Source organism: Anolis sagrei, chromosome 8, assembly GCF_037176765.1.
Source record: "Anolis sagrei isolate rAnoSag1 chromosome 8, rAnoSag1.mat, whole genome shotgun sequence".
NCBI lineage: Eukaryota > Metazoa > Chordata > Lepidosauria > Squamata > Dactyloidae > Anolis > Anolis sagrei.
In genome coordinates, this window is record NC_090028.1 from 8,794,255 (window position 1) to 8,810,111 (window position 15,857).

Below are 15,857 nucleotides of genomic sequence, written 5' to 3' on the forward strand. Positions count from 1 at the left end.
CCAACTTTATTATTCTATGAGTAGCAAAATTACAGTTTCAAAAATTACAGTAGCAACGAAAATAATGTTATGGTTGAAGGTCACCACAACATGAGTAACTGTATTAAGGGGTCGCGGCATTAGGAAAGTTGAGAAACACTGGCCTAGATAGTACTTAATTTTAATAACTTCCTGCTTTGAATGTGCTCCTCATGTTGAATTATGAGTTTTCTTTCCCTGCCTCTGCATCAAATTTGTCCACTTATAATAATGGATCTCTTTCAAGAGGGAGTAAAGCTATGGCTGAAATGTTTTGGTACTTCTTCAACGTGCTGTGAAATTAATATGTCGCAGGTCTTCAAGCCTATGGCTGAAACGGCTGGGAAGATAGTAGAAAAAAACGGCTTTAGCAACAAGATAAAGATAATCAACAAACACTCAACTGAAGTCACAGTGGGCCCTGGTAAGATTTATGTGGATCCCTATCTTGTGTTGCACAAAAGAAAGGATGTTATTTGTGAATTATTTTTAAAATTGTGCCAGCCCTTTACATATGCTTTATATAAATGATTTGCATAATGTTCTGACACGCGCTGGGCCTGTAAAGAATTGCCTTTAAAATAGGACGTGCAACTTGAGCCCAACGGGAAGCCAGGGCCCCCCGAAGAGAAGTTCTCAAAGATTTTTCACTACAAATGGTCTTTAGATGGCTTGTGAAGTATAACAAAGTCCTTTATTAATGAACAATCAAACAGAAACTTCTGTTGTCTTCAGTAAAGTTAAATAGATGCTTCCAGGCTTTTATGCAACTGGTGGCTTCCTAATCTTGTCCACGAAGGACAGGCAATTGTCTTCAATAACTGTTTCTTTACTTTAAAGGAAAATCCCCTTTTTAACTTCTCCCAGGCTGACTGTAATGGGCTCTGCTCCCAAGCAGTAATGGGCTCTGCTCCCAGACTGTAATGGGCTCTGCTCCCAGGCTTACTGATGTGGGCTCTGCTACCGGGTCGAACTGCGTCTCAAGCACCTAGTGGACCTACCAGTAAAGCCAGTAGATTCTCCAGCTGGAGTTCTTTGGTCTTCCAAACTGTTTACCTTCCAAAATTTCTCAAAGCTTTAGGGCTTTTCCCTGGAAATCTTTGGAAATCTTTGGATGCTCTTAAGACTATTCTCCCCCGGAAAGTCTTAAGGGTTAAAGCTTTTGTACAGGAGAAGCATGTACACATCCTCCAAATTAGCTTTCCTTACTGAGACAAAACCAAAGTCCCCAAAAGCCAAAAGCTTTCCCCAAAAGCCGAGGCAATTCCAGAGAAGTTAACAGGATGTAAGCAAAGTAGATTAAATTTGGTTATAGAAGGAATGGTTAAAAAAGAGGGAATAGACTGGCTTAGTAATGAATCAGGAAAAGTGAAAGATGAAACTTGGAATATATTTTTTAAACAGCTTACTAGAACAGAACTGAGGGAAATTAGAAATCCATTGCTGAGCAACATACTGAAAGTATGGAATAAATACAAGGGGAGGTTAATAAAGGAAGGATCAATTATAACCCCAATAGTGATGGAAAAGAAATTCCCAAAAAATTTAAAAAAAGCAATGGATAAAAAGGTAAGGGAAATAAATTTAGATAGAATAGGGGATTGGATGAAGGTGGAAATGAAGAGGGAAAGGATGTTGGAAGAGTTTAAAGAAATAAAACTATCATGGTTTCATTGTATACAACTAGAACAATGGTTAATAAACTGGAAAAAAAATAATAGAAATGGAAGCCAACTCAATCAATTCGAACAAATAATACAGAAGGGAAGGGCAGTAGAAGAACATGAAAACTTGAGAGGTATAATTAGCAAAATCTATAAGATACTAATTGAAATGAAGGATGGGAAAATAAAAAAGAGTACCCTTAAGGAGATTTGGGAAGAGGATTTAGGGATAAAAATAAGTGAAATAGAGTGGCAACAGTTATGGGGACAAAGACATTTAAAAAATTTATCGATACGTGTTAAAGAAAATTATTACAAGCTAATATGGAAGTGGTACTTAACACCGGTAAGAATAGCATATATGAATAAAAACAATTCAACAAATTGTTGGAGAGGGTGTAAAGAACCAGGAACATATATACATATGTGGTGGCAATGTAAATATGTAAATAATTTTTGGGAGAAAGTATTTAGAGAAATAGAAATTATAATGAATATGAAAATAGACAAAAGTCCTAGTATAGCCTTATTATCATTATATACCAATAAGCAACTGAAAAAGGAGGATAAAGAAGCGATAACAAACTTACTAACTATAGCAAGACTGCTCATAGCAAGGAATTGGAAAAAAGAAATGAATATACGAATAGAGGAGTGGTATAAGGAAGCATGGAAAATAGCATTAAATGATAAACTGACATGTATATTAAAGGTTAAAAAAGGTATATGGAAACAAAGTGATTTTGATGCTATATGGGGAAAATTTGTGGTAAATGGATTAAAAAATAAGGAAGGAAAATTACCGTCACAAGAAGAAATGAAATTTTGGACAGATGAAATGTAAGAAATGTGGCTTGAGACGGATGGAGGGGAGCACTGAGGTGAAAAAAGGGGGGGGGGAAGAGAAAAGGGGAGGAAATGTCAAAGCAAAACAACAAAACAACATGTTAAAGAGGTTGATGTATAAAATGCAATAGTATGTAATAATTGTGATAAATCAATAAAATTTTTTTTAAAAAAAACAGGATGTAAGCAAAGTTGCACTGACAAAGGGTTGACTTCAACCAGATCATTAAATATGTTTTCCTAGCATGAAAGCATTACGTTGACCTCGAACCTCCCGTTTGTTAGCAAGCCGAGCACTTCGGCGTACCCTTAATTGTAAACGGTCCTCCCTAACTAAATCCCCATCACCTACAAGACCGAAGAACTCATTATCCTGGGACTGGCCAGCCTGGGAATTGACAGGCACTGAGCTCACAGATGGAGCGGTCGACTCCTTCACCTGCAGCTGTGAAGTTTCACTCAAATCATGACAATCTTCTAAAACAACATTCCTTTCCCTGGGAAACTGAAACGCTGCCTTATCTTCAGTATCAACAACAGGGACATGTTCAGAAATCTGTAACCCATCATCCTTCTCATCCTGAGGAAACTCAGGCTCAGAAAGCTCAGGCTCAGACTGAGCCACGACAGGTTTGGCATGTACAGTTTAGCTCCAGATCTGTTCATAGCAGACTTGCTTTTAAATATCCCAAGTCAGTTGCTTTTGTTTATATTGTGTTATACATTCTAGATGGAGACATGGAGTCTCGTGCAAACATCCTAATAACTGAACTGTTTGATACCGAATTGATTGGAGAAGGGGCCTTGCCTTCTTATGAGCATGCCCACAGGTACCTTGTGCAGGTAAGAAATGAACTGACCCTGAAGTGATACATTATCTTCTCCTGTAAGAGAAGTTCTTCTCAATGAGCTTCCACAGCTATAACTTCCCAATTCTGTGCAATGTTGTCATTGTTAATTTATGGTGGTAATAATCAAAGTCTCTTTTGACATCTCTAAGGGTCCATCTTGGTATTTTTGTTGTATTGGTTCAGTGTGACTTGAAAACAAGTAGCTTTGGGAAAGTTGCCACACTTTTTTGAAACAGGAGGGAAGCAGAAAGAAAAAAAATTGTTAGTAAGGAAAGGAATTTACCGTATATACTCGAGTATAAGCCAACCGAAATATAAGCAGAGGTACCAAATTTTACCACGAAAAACTGGGAAAACATATTGATTTGGGTATAAGCCAAGGATGGGAAATGCAGCAATAAAATTACATTAATTGAGGCACCAGGAGGTACCAACTGTAAACTGTCCCGAGTTGCCTGTGGGCTTAGAGGGACAGTATTATTATTATTTATTTCGAACATTTTTACCTCGCCCTTCTCAACCCCTAAGGAGACTCAGGGCTGCTTACAATTGGCAACAATTCAATGCTGCATCATAAAATACAAATAGCAAAAATAACAAAACCGTGAGCATTAAAATAAAAATTAAACAGTATACTTACGATCCATTTAGCTATTACCAGTCTGGTAGCTATTTATCTAGCCATATACTAATGATTACTCTGCTTCACTTATCCAAATCTACTTCCAAGTCATAGTCAAATATTATCCATTGTCCTTTAACCTGATTGCCCAAAGACCTGGTCCCACAGCCACGATTTTACCTTCTTTCTGAAGGTGAGGAGGGATGACGATGATCTAATTTCCCCGGGAAGCATATTCCACAGGCAGGGGGCTACCACCGAGAAGGCCCTGTCCCTCGTCTCCACCAAACATGTTTGAGACAACAGCGGGGGCCGAAAGCAGGGCCTCCCCAGAAGATCTTAAGCTCCGAGGTGGGACGTAGAAGGAGATACGTTCGGTCAGGTACACTGGACCAAAGCCGTATAGGGTTTTATAGGTCAAAGCCAGCACTTTCAATTGTGCTTGGAATTGGATCAGCAGCCAGTGGAACTCACACAACAAGGGGGTGGTATGCTCCCTGTATGACGCTCCAGTGAGTAATCTAACTGCTGCCCATTGGACTAATTGCAGTTTCCGAACAGTCTTCAAAGGCAACCCCACGGAGAGCATGTTGCAGTAATCTATTCGGGATCTAAATGCAGTAAATAAATTAAATAAATAAATTAATGTTTTTGAATATTTACATAAAACTGTAATTTAAGATAAGACTCTGATTCAACCATTATTCTAACCTTCGTCAATGTAAATGTGCTTATCTATCCTTCCAATAAGAATAGAGTAAAATAATAAATATAATAATAGTGATAATAGTAATGGAGTAAAATAATGGAAATGTAATAATAGTATTAATAGAGTAAAATAATAAATGTAATAAAATGAAAGTAAAATAATGGAAATGTAATAATAACAATAATATAATCAAACAATAAATAATAATAATAGAGTAAAATAATGTAATAATAATAAATAGAATAAAATAGTAAATAATAATAATAATAATAATAACAACAACAGAGTAAAATAATAAATAACTTTGACTTGAGTATAAGCCATGGGGGGCTTTTTCACCCTAAAACAGGGCTGAAAAACTCAGCTTATATTCGACTATATGCGGTTTGAACATTTATTTAGGAGTGAGCATTTTTATTAATATGATTGGTTAGACTGAAACCCTTTTTGTCATTCAGCATGCATAATATTTTGTACCTTCAAGTTGTCTGTTGACTTACGGTGACCCAATGATTTTCATAGAGTTTTCTTAGGCAAAGTTTTACCACTTCATTCCTTTGAAATATACCTTGCAGTCTCCCATCCAGGAACTAATCAGAGCAAACCCTGTTCAGCTTCCAAAGTCAGGCAACATCTGGCATCTTTGGGGTATTTAGGCTGGATGCTGAAATAGTTTCCAAATAAATATAGTGAGACCCAGATGTGAAATAAATAATGAAGGCCTGCTGAGAGAAGGTTTAAAGCCTCATATTTTGACTTGAATCCTTGTTTGCATAAGAGTACATTTTACAGTTTGATTTTTCTCAGGGGTCATGAATCAATGGCTCAATTTCTTCACTTTTTGTTCTCAAATGTCCAGGAAGGATGCGAGGCAGTGCCTCACAGGGCAACAGTCTATGCCCAGTTAGTGGAGTCCAAAAGGATGTGGTCCTGGAACAAGCTGTTTCCTATTCATGTCCAAGCAGAAGGTGGCAAGAAGGTGATTGTCTCCCCACCAGAAATGGAGAACTGCCCAGGAGCACCTTCTGTCTATGATATCCAATTGAATCAGGTGCCGTTGTCTGACTTCGTGGCTCTCAGTGAAGTTGTCACAATGTTCAGGTGAGTGAAGAACTGTGTTAATGTTTCAACACCAACCTGACCTTGTTTCCTGGTTTTATGTGAAGTCAGGAAATCATGCCTTATACCAGGCCTGTGCATGTTTGAAACAAGGGAGAGGGTTTTCATGGAAACAGGAGCAATGAAGGGGAGGGGCCAGGGTGAGGGATAAGAGACGTGATGGAAATAAACTGTCAGTTCGAATTTTGTTTTGTACCCCAATATATGCTTTTAGAAATAAAGCCTTCCCACTTGGTTTGTGAGCCATTTCTTTATCTGTCTTTCAATCTTTGTTTCTCAAAGGGCTTTGGACAGGCATGGGCAAACTTTGGCCCTCCTGGTGTTTTGGACTTCAACTCCCACAATTCCTAACAGCTAGTAGGGTGTTAGGATTTGTGGGAGTTGAAATCCACAACACCTGTAAGGTCGAAGTTTGCCCATACCTGGCTTAGGGCATCCTTTTAAAACAATGTTTCGTGAGATAGTGCCTTATCATAAAACATGGCAGGCAAGAGAGTAAAAAGAGCAGTCAATCAAAACCACACTAGATACCATTGAAAGTCCAGGTAAACAAAAATATACTTGGCAACTAAAACTCATTAATAGGGCGCTGAAGGAATGGAATGCAGCAGAAAGTTTTATAGATGGGATGATGTGACCAAGAAGACCAACATTTTATTTTCCACCTGATTTGGAAGCATGCCTCTTCTTTTGACAGTCATAATGACTGTCTTTCAGGTACAATAAGGTAAAGGTTTCCCCTGACATTAAGTCTAGTTGTGTCCAACTCTGGTGGATGGTGCTCATCTCAATTTCTAAACCGAAGAGCCAGCGTTGTCCGTAGACGCCTCCAAGGTCATGTGGCCAGCATGACAGCATGGAGCGCTGCTACTTTCCCACAGAAGTGGTACCTACCTACTCACATTTGCACGTTTACAAACTGCTAGGTTGGCAGAAGCTGGAGCTAACCTGCTCCCTGGATTTGAATCACCAACCTTTCGGTCAGCAAGTTCAGCAGCTCAGCGGTTTAACCTGCTGCGCCACCAGAGGCCTCCTCAGATACTATAGTTCCAGACTATTTAGAGAGAAAATGTAGTTATAATAGTGTACGTGGCCTCCTGAAGGCCAGTTGGGCAACCATATTTGGATGCTGTAGGTATCTCATGCTGCACTTATCACCCACCCTGATTTAGGACTTTAAATATTAATGCTTGAAGTAACTGATAGATGCCATAAAAATTTCCAGCAAGCATGCAAACAATGAGAAAGTACTCCAGTGTCACAAATGGAGTGACAGCTCCCCTGGTGGTCAGAATACCCTCATGAAGCTGGAATGTTAAATACCCTCTGTGTGTCTGTCTATAAATGTTGTATGTCTATGGCATTGAATGTTTGCCATGTATATGTACATTGTAATCCGCCCAGAGTCCCCTGCGGGGTGAGAAGGGCGGAATACAAATACTGTAAATAAATAAATAAATATTTAAGTAAGTGTATTTATTTCTATGTTTATGTATGTGCATATTATACAAACACCTGTATGTTTGTGTACAGAAATGTGTGCATACTTAAAGGAAACCTTTACATTTCTAAGATGAAATGGTTAATACCTGTTCGCTGTTAAGAAGTGTTCTGTGATACCTTGAGGCTGACTATAATCTTTTCTGTTGTTCCTGGTAAAACTCTGCAGACTTCAAGAAGCCTTGCTCAGCTCAGTTGACATATTTCTGAATTCTTTGGTGACCAATTTCTTAGCAATTGTTATTTAAAATGAACTGATGGCAATTCATTGTGTTCCACAGTGTAGATTTTAGTAAGCAAGTCAGCAGAGCCCCTTCCTGCCATACAATGCAACTGGAGCCTATAGAGTCCGGCAAAGCCCAGGTGGTCCTCTCCTGGTGGGACATCGATATGGACCCAGCTGGCTCAATAAAATGTACTATGGCCCCATACTGGGTGCAGCCTGCCTCTGAAGATATCCCGGTAATGTATTAAAACCTTCTTAATCTTATGCTATATATAACGTACAGGCACCTCCTAAAATATGAACATGCTGTTCACCAAAAATATGAAGCCATCAAAAGGAAGAGGGAGTATGGTTGCTGAAACAGCTGTAGAGTTAAATTTCTCTTTATTTTGTTGAAATATATGCCACTGATTATATCAATATCAGGGGAGATTAGGGCAGAGAAAGGGAGAGATACTTAGTATTTTAAAAGGTAGGAACTGGGAAACACTAGAACTGAGAGACTTAAAATGCTTCTTCAAATGAATCCCGCTGCCACCATTCCAGTAATAATCAGGCTGAGGTAATATTGTAAGTTTGTTCTGTAACACATACTGTGCCACTATAGTTTCTTAGCGGCTGCTGTGAAGCTGACTTTAGAAATACTTTGACCACAAAGGTACACACACTGAGGCTGGTATAAGTTAATAAAAGAACAAGAATGTTTATTGAACAAGCTTGAAAAAATTCAGGTACAAATGCTTAATGGTTTCAGAAAATATTGGCATGAATAGATTGTGGATGTGTTAGAGTAAAATCTTAAAACTCTTCTGGGTTGCAAGTCTTCAAAGTTCCACTACACAAAATTATTTCAGGAAATGAATCTCTGAAAGTAACTCCCAAAACTGCCCCTTAGGAATCTAGGAAGACCTAACTAAAATGCCTTCTCCCTGGCTCCCTTTTCTAAAATGGACGCCGTGGCTTTGCCAGGCCCACTCCCTTAGGCTTCAGCCAGCCAGCTAAGGTAAGGGATTTATTACACTGTACTACTGTCAGTTTAATGCTAATGGGTGAATTAGAAATTTCTGTATAAACCAGGTATGGGCAAACATGGTATTGACAGCTTCTGACTTGTTTACCATTCTCTGAAATAGTTTTTATAGTCAGACTGGGGTTTAAACATGATTCTCAATGGCTATTGTGGGGAAGGGAGCAACCTCATACCCTTTATTGTTTTCATGCAGCCATTGCTTCTGAAATGGGTGACTAGTCCTGCATTCACTGCTAACATGTCTCTATTGCAAACTTCAGTTTCTAACACTGAAAGAAGGAGAAATATTGGTGGGGTGGTCTAGTTTAAACAAGAAATCAGTGCTATAAACATATTTTTATGCTGCAGTTTCTCTCCATGCTTCCTTTATAGTGGAGAGATCACTGGATGCAGTGTGTGTATTTCCTTCCTCATGAGGATCCTATCGTCCAGGGCCAGAGTGTGAACCTGACGGCCTTTCATGATGATTATTCTGTGTGGTATAAGCTTCAAAAAGGCAGGTAACTATAAGATGCTGAAGTGTATGGGGAATGTGAACCAAAGAATATTGGACTAGGGAAGTCATTACTATTGAGAAATTCTAAGTACACCATAATGATCAATCAAAAAAATAATAATTATGACCATAAGTATAATACAACTCAAATACAAGCTAGTAGCTGTAGCACAAATTGCACTCTTTCCCCATCCACTGTGTTAAGGTTTCAACACCAACCAGATGTCTTAATAGTAATAATAATAATAATAATAATAATAATAATAATAATTTATTTGTACCCCGCTACCATCTCCCCAAGGGACTCGGTGCGGCTTACATGAGGCCGAGCCCACAATACAACAACAAAAACAATAGCAATAGTAATACAAACAATAAATAAACTCATAAAGAGAAAATAGCAATAAACATTAACAATAACACAGCAATGTTTAAAAACATATGGCAGTGCCAATGTACTAATTAAAATTTAAAAAATATAAACAGGATAGAAATTTTGGAGAGGGATAGATCACGTAGACAATCCTAGATCATTAAAAAGTGCATTTAGGGACATATTGCTTGTAGTTTCCTTATTCTGGGAAGACACACTGGAACAACCGTGTCTTAATAGCACAAACCAGCACTTTTACCATATTCCTCCTTGACTATTTACAGAGCCTGGCAACAGTAAGAGTAACTAAGAACTTACTATTGTGTAGCAAAAGAAGTGATGTTATATCTTGTCAAGTTACAAACACCATGTAATTTAGTTACACCTGTTTATCAGGCAAAGGAACCATTGTCATGACCTTATTTCCTGGAAATAAGCCAGGAAATTTGACCATGCCGTATACCTGGCCTGTGTCTATTTGAAACAAAGGAGAGGGTTTCTATGGAAATGGGAGCAATGAAGGAAAGGGACCAGGGTGAAGGATAAAAGGTGTGAAGGAAATAAACTGTCAGTTGGAATTTTGTTTCATACCCCAATGTATGCTTTTAGAAATAAAGCCTTCCCACTTTGTTCGTGGGGTAATTTCTTCTCCAGAAAGCTACAGATCTGGATACTCGTTTCATCTTATTCAATACCATTGAACTATGAGTGTGAAAGAGCAGGAAAAATGATAGACCAGTTCAACACAGCAATTATTGTGGTTCCTCTGATTTATACACAGGTTTGGAAAGAACCTGTCACAAACACCTTGTTGAATGCAATGAGTGTCCAGATCTGTAGCTTTCTGGAGAATTACTTCACGAACAAAGTGGGAAGGCTTTATTTCTAAAAGTATACATTGGGGTACGAAACAAAATTCCAACTGACAGTTTATTTCCTTCACATCTCCTATCCCACACCCTGGCCCCTCCCCTTCATTGCGCCTGTTTCCATGGAAAACCTCTCCCTTGTTTCAAATATACACAGACCAGATATAAGGCATGTTCTAATTTCCTGGCTTCAAACAAAACCAGGAAATAAGATGAAATGTGATGTTAAGGCTTCCCCCAAACTTGGCGAAAGCAAAGCAACAAGAGGCTGAGTTTGTATTTTCTTTTATAGAACCTGAAACAGGAATACTTTAAAGGTGCAATACAGAGCCATGACTTCTGGCTTTTAGAGGATCCAGTCTTTACTGGTTTGTAACCTTGGCTATTTACTGGGATGTAAAGAACCCCTGGCTGAACTTAATGACCAAAAAGTCAGCAGTTTGAATCTGGGTGGGGTGAGCTTCCACTGTTAGCCCCAGCTTCTTCCAACCTAGCAATTCAAAAACAAACAAATATGAGTAGATGAATAGGTACCACTCTGGTGGGAAGGTAACAGCATTCCATGCAGTCATGCTAGCCACATGACCTCGGAGGTGTCTACGGACAACGCCGGCTCTTTGGCTTAGAAGTGGAGATGAGCACCACCGGCCAGAGTCAGACTCAACTAGACTATTTGTCAGCGTTTACCTTTAAAGAACATCATGGGACTTCTGATGTAAACACACACCTTGATCAATGAAATGAACACACTTCAAACAGAGCACGTATATTTTACTACCTCAGACAGTCACATCAAGTATGGTTGAGGGCAAACACACAGATCGGTTGACTGCATTCATCCCAATGTTTTCAGAGCGGAAGAAGGCGACGTTGCTGTTGAGAGTCCTGTGTGTAGGTGCCAGGCCCACATGCTGTGGAACCGGCCACGGTTTGGAGAACTGAACGATCAAAACCGAACATCTCTGTATTTGGAAGCTCTGCAGAAAGTGAGTAGGTTTTTCTAAGTTTTTTTAATAATATTTTTTATTATTTTATCATGGTCTAATACATTTGTTATACATTGTTTCTTTTATAGATACATATTATTCAATACAGCCTACCATACTTTTGGCATCTAGTGTAATTTTTCTGCTTATACATATTATCTATCCCCCACCTGTCAAGACTCAGACAGACCAAACAAGCAACCGGCAATGTAAGAGTTAAAGGAAGGTGTTTAATGTCTATTAACAAAACAAAAGGAGACTCTTCAAGGCAGAGTAGTAAACAAAGAAGGCTTGCGGTCAGCAGGAATGTAAACAAACTGGTCTCAGTCAGTCTTTGCTGGCAAAAGGAAAGTCAGTCTAAACAAAAGCAGGCAGCTTGGATTCAGCAGTAAAACTTAGTCCGTTTCAAAGGCAAACAAAACAGCAAACAGCAATCCGCATGAAGAGCGGTCCGACGAAGTTTCCAGGGATAAGCAGGGGCGTTGTCAGGCAGTCCGAGGGTCAAGGCAAGGAAGACTCACGAGTCTGGTTCCGGCAGGGTTGTTCACATGATCAGGAAACACGAAGCTGCAACAAGAGCTCAGGGCAGGAGTTACACACAAGGCACACGGTAATGCGACACTTTGAACTCTGCGATTAGTCTGTCCCCAAACTGCTGCTTAAATCTCATCCGAATCGCTGGAGTTACTTTCAGCTGTGTCTAATTCCACAGGTGAATCCCGGCTGCGCCATTGTTGCCAGTCAGTACTTCGGGCTCCATCCTGCAAAGTATTATCTGCAACCCAATTATCATTAAAACCCTGGAATTCATCGCTAGACGTGGGAGCATTAATAACATCAATTACTTCCTGAACTTTAGTCCAGTCCAGCTCTTCCTCTTCGCTGTCAAAGTCCCCACAATCAGCTACATCTCTCAGGCGTTTAGCAACAGATTCCACATCACTATTTGAGCTGCTGGCTACTCTCTTTACACCTCTGTAATCTTCCAGCTCCATTTCCTCGCGAGTAAAACCCTCAAAATCCTCCTCATCCGTAGTCTCTAAGAACAAGTCTCTGATCCTTTCCAGCTGTTGCTGAGCTTCATCATCCTCTAAACCACGTTTCCTTCTACTACTAGTAGTAGGTGCATGAGACAAACGCTGAGTCTCAACATCACCGTTGTGCTTCCCCCCCCCCCCCTCCCAAGCCACAGCTTTTACATATCATCTGTCCAAAATTTCAATTCTTTTTGTGGAGGTAACTTTCCTTCTTTATTTTTTAATCCTTTTTTCAATAAATTGTCTCCATACATCATCAAAATAACTTTCCATATACCTCTTTTAACTTTTAATATACATGTCAGCTTATCATGTATTGCCAATTTCCAGACTTCCTTGTACCACTCCTCTATTTGTATATTTATTTCTTTTTTCCAGTTCCTTTCTATAAGCAGTCTTGCTATTGTTAATAAATTTGTTATCACATTTTTATCCTCTTTTTTAGTTGTTTATTATTATATAATGATAATAAAACTATACTAGGACTTCTTTCTATTTTAATAATCATTATATCTTCTATTTCTCTAAATACTTTCCCCCAAAAATTATTTACATATTTACATTGCCACCACATATGTATATATGTTCCTGATTCTTGACATCCTCTCCAGCAATTTTTGAATAGTTTTTATTTATATTTGGTATTTTTACTGGTGTTAAGTACCATTTCCATATTAACTTATAATAATTTTCTTTAACCCGTATTGATAATTCTTTTAGATGTCTTTGTCTCCATAATTGTTGCCACTCTGTTTCATTTATTTTTATCCCTAAATATTCTTTCCAGACCTCCTTGAGAATGTTATTTTTTGTTTTTCCTTTCTTTATTTCAATTATTATCTTACATGTTTTACTAGTTATTTCTAGGTTTTTCTAACTGTAATATATTTCTTTCCTGCCTCTAGTTCTGAATGCCAGGGCATTGGATAGGAAGCGTGTAAATATATATTTGGCTCTTCTAAACTCTGTTTTGTTTTGATCTTCCTGCATAGCCAAACTTGGTTAGCTCTGGGGTGAAAACAGACTGGGTAGTGGCAAACATTTAGATTTCTTTCACAATACAGAAGTCCTCAACTTGCAAACGACTCCTAGTAAAGAACAGGGCTAGGACAACAGGAAGTGAGTTAAAGGGAAATTATGACCTTTCTGTCAGTAGTGATCTTAATGCAGCTGACTCCCAGCCAGCTGCACCAAAGTCCCAATGATTCTCTATGTCTTTAGTTTTGAGGAATTGAGCGTTTTCTGTCATGTTGTCATCTGATTTGTATATACTTAGGAGTTCTCTTGGAGCCCCCGGTGGCACGGTGGATTAAACCACTAAGCTGCTGAACTTGCTGACCAAAAGGTCAGCATTTAGAAGCCGGAGAGCATAGGGAGCTCCCACTATTAGCCTCAGCATCTGCCAACCTAGCAGTTCGAAAACATGCAAATGTGAGTAGATCGATAGGTTCTGCTTCTGTGGGAAGATAACGGTGCTCCATGCAGTCATGCTGGCCACATGACATTGGAGGTGTCTACGGACAACTCCGGATCTTCGGCTTAGAAATGGAGATGAGTTGGACACAACTAGACTTAATGTCAGGGGAAACCTTTCCCTTTACTTTAAAGTGAGAAATGCTGATAGCTTTTCTTTTTCTCCTGAAGGTTTTGAAGCCGAACAGCATTTGCCTCAGCGTCAGTGATGGCAGCCTCCTTCCTGTCTTGGCTCATCATTTGGGAGCAGAAGAGGTAAGATATTCTATTGTTTTTCTATATGCCTTATCCGTTGCTCAATCCTTTTTTGTTTAGAATTTTCATTTTTGTTTTATATCTGATCACACACGCGTTGCTGTGGCCCAGTCTGGTGATCTGGAAAATATTGAGAAAGTGTTGGTTTCTAATATATGTAATTTGTTTCTGCTTGTGGGTAAACAGTATTTCTTGCTGTTTCTTTGTCAGTGTTGATGTGGATATTGTCTAGTTTGCCCAGACATAGAATTGTCCTTCTTTAGGGGTCTCTTTCAAATCTAGGATACTATATCTCTGTGTGTGTGTGTGTGTGTGTGTGTGTGTGAATCATATATCTCTCTCTATACCTATGGCTTGATGGCTCTTTGTCAGGAGGGCTTTGATTACGTTTTCTTGCCCTGGTGAAGGGAGTTACTGGATGGCCTTAAGTATTTTCTGTTGGTTATGGGGGGACGTTTGCCCCAATTCTGTCGTTGGTGGGGTTCAGAATGCTCCTTGACTGTAGGTGAACTATAAATCCCAGTAACTACAACTCCCAAATGTCAAGGTCGACTTCCCCCAAACTCCATCTGTGTTCATATTTGGGCATATTAAATATTCATGCCAAGTTTGGTCCAGATCCATCATTGCTTGAGTCCACAGTGCTCCCGGGATGTAGGTGAACTACAACTCCCAAACTCAAGTTCAGTGCCCACCAAACCCTTCTAGTGTTTTCTGTTGGTCATGGGAGTCCTGTATGCCGCATTTAGTTCAGTTCCAGCATTGGTGGGATTCAGAATGCTCTGATTGTAGGTGAACTATAAATCCCAGCAACTACAACTCCCAAATGACAAAATCAGTTTTTTGAGTGATGGTCACTCCTTAGGTTAGTAGGTGTGTTGTGTCCAAATGTGGTGTCAATTCCCCCAGTGGTTTTTGAGTTATATTAATCCCACAAGCAAACATTACATTTTTATTTATATAGATTATATATTAATATATAATATATAAATATATTATATATTTTAATATATATTTTAATATATAATATATATTATATTTTTATTTATATATTTATATATTTCACACCTTTCTTTGAAGAGGAAATATTCATAATTATAAGGAATGCTGATATATGTATTCTATGACTTTCATGGCGTTCCTGCTCTTTGAAAATGGTTCTGTTTACCTTTTTTGTGCTGCCCCAGAACTCAGATACGGTGCCCTCTCATTCATTGCTGTTTCAAATCCACCTCCAAAAACTCTCAACTTTTCCAAGATGTCTTTGCACTTGTCTTCAGCTGAACAAAAGCATCCAGTACTGCGTTACTCATATAAAATAATGACAATAGTTTGTAATCTTGACGGACTGGGGCGAAAATAACTAATCTATTAGTTCCTGCCGAGTTAAGCAGCATTCATGATTTTTATTTTTTTATGTATGGCAAGCTGGGCCCTGCTTTTTAGATTGCTGCTTCTTTGTGCAGTTAATTCCCTTACAGGACGTCTTCGATTATGTTTTGCAGGCACAAAAGATGGTGCGGCATTTAAGGCAAAAATTCCCATTGTGGACCCATTGAAATAGATAAATGGAATCAATGAAAGTGTCGTAACTGTTGATTTAAGTAGCATTCATTAATCAGGCCTGCTCCCGCTGGATTAACCATTCAGTCGAATGCTCATTGTTCTGTATCCATTTATCTTTCTGTGTCCAATATTATATATTTCTATGGCCAAGATGGAACTGGGATTATGTAAATTGGGGGTCTGCGTGGATCTGTGCTGTAGTGGCTTAACACTTTTG

At 38.9% G+C, this 15,857-nt stretch overlaps 1 protein-coding gene across 1 annotated transcript in view; it reads left to right on the plus strand.

Moving 5' to 3' along the window:
- PRMT7 (protein arginine methyltransferase 7) overlaps nucleotides 1–15,857 on the plus strand; it is a 65,687-nt gene that overhangs the window by 19,564 nt on the left and 30,266 nt on the right. The window contains exons 5-11 of the mRNA XM_067471019.1: nucleotides 334–442; nucleotides 3,259–3,371; nucleotides 5,570–5,811; nucleotides 7,611–7,791; nucleotides 8,958–9,085; nucleotides 11,177–11,309; nucleotides 13,991–14,074. Coding sequence (XP_067327120.1) covers nucleotides 334–442; nucleotides 3,259–3,371; nucleotides 5,570–5,811; nucleotides 7,611–7,791; nucleotides 8,958–9,085; nucleotides 11,177–11,309; nucleotides 13,991–14,074 — 990 coding nt within the window. The remainder of the gene's footprint in view (nucleotides 1–333; nucleotides 443–3,258; nucleotides 3,372–5,569; nucleotides 5,812–7,610; nucleotides 7,792–8,957; nucleotides 9,086–11,176; nucleotides 11,310–13,990; nucleotides 14,075–15,857) is intronic.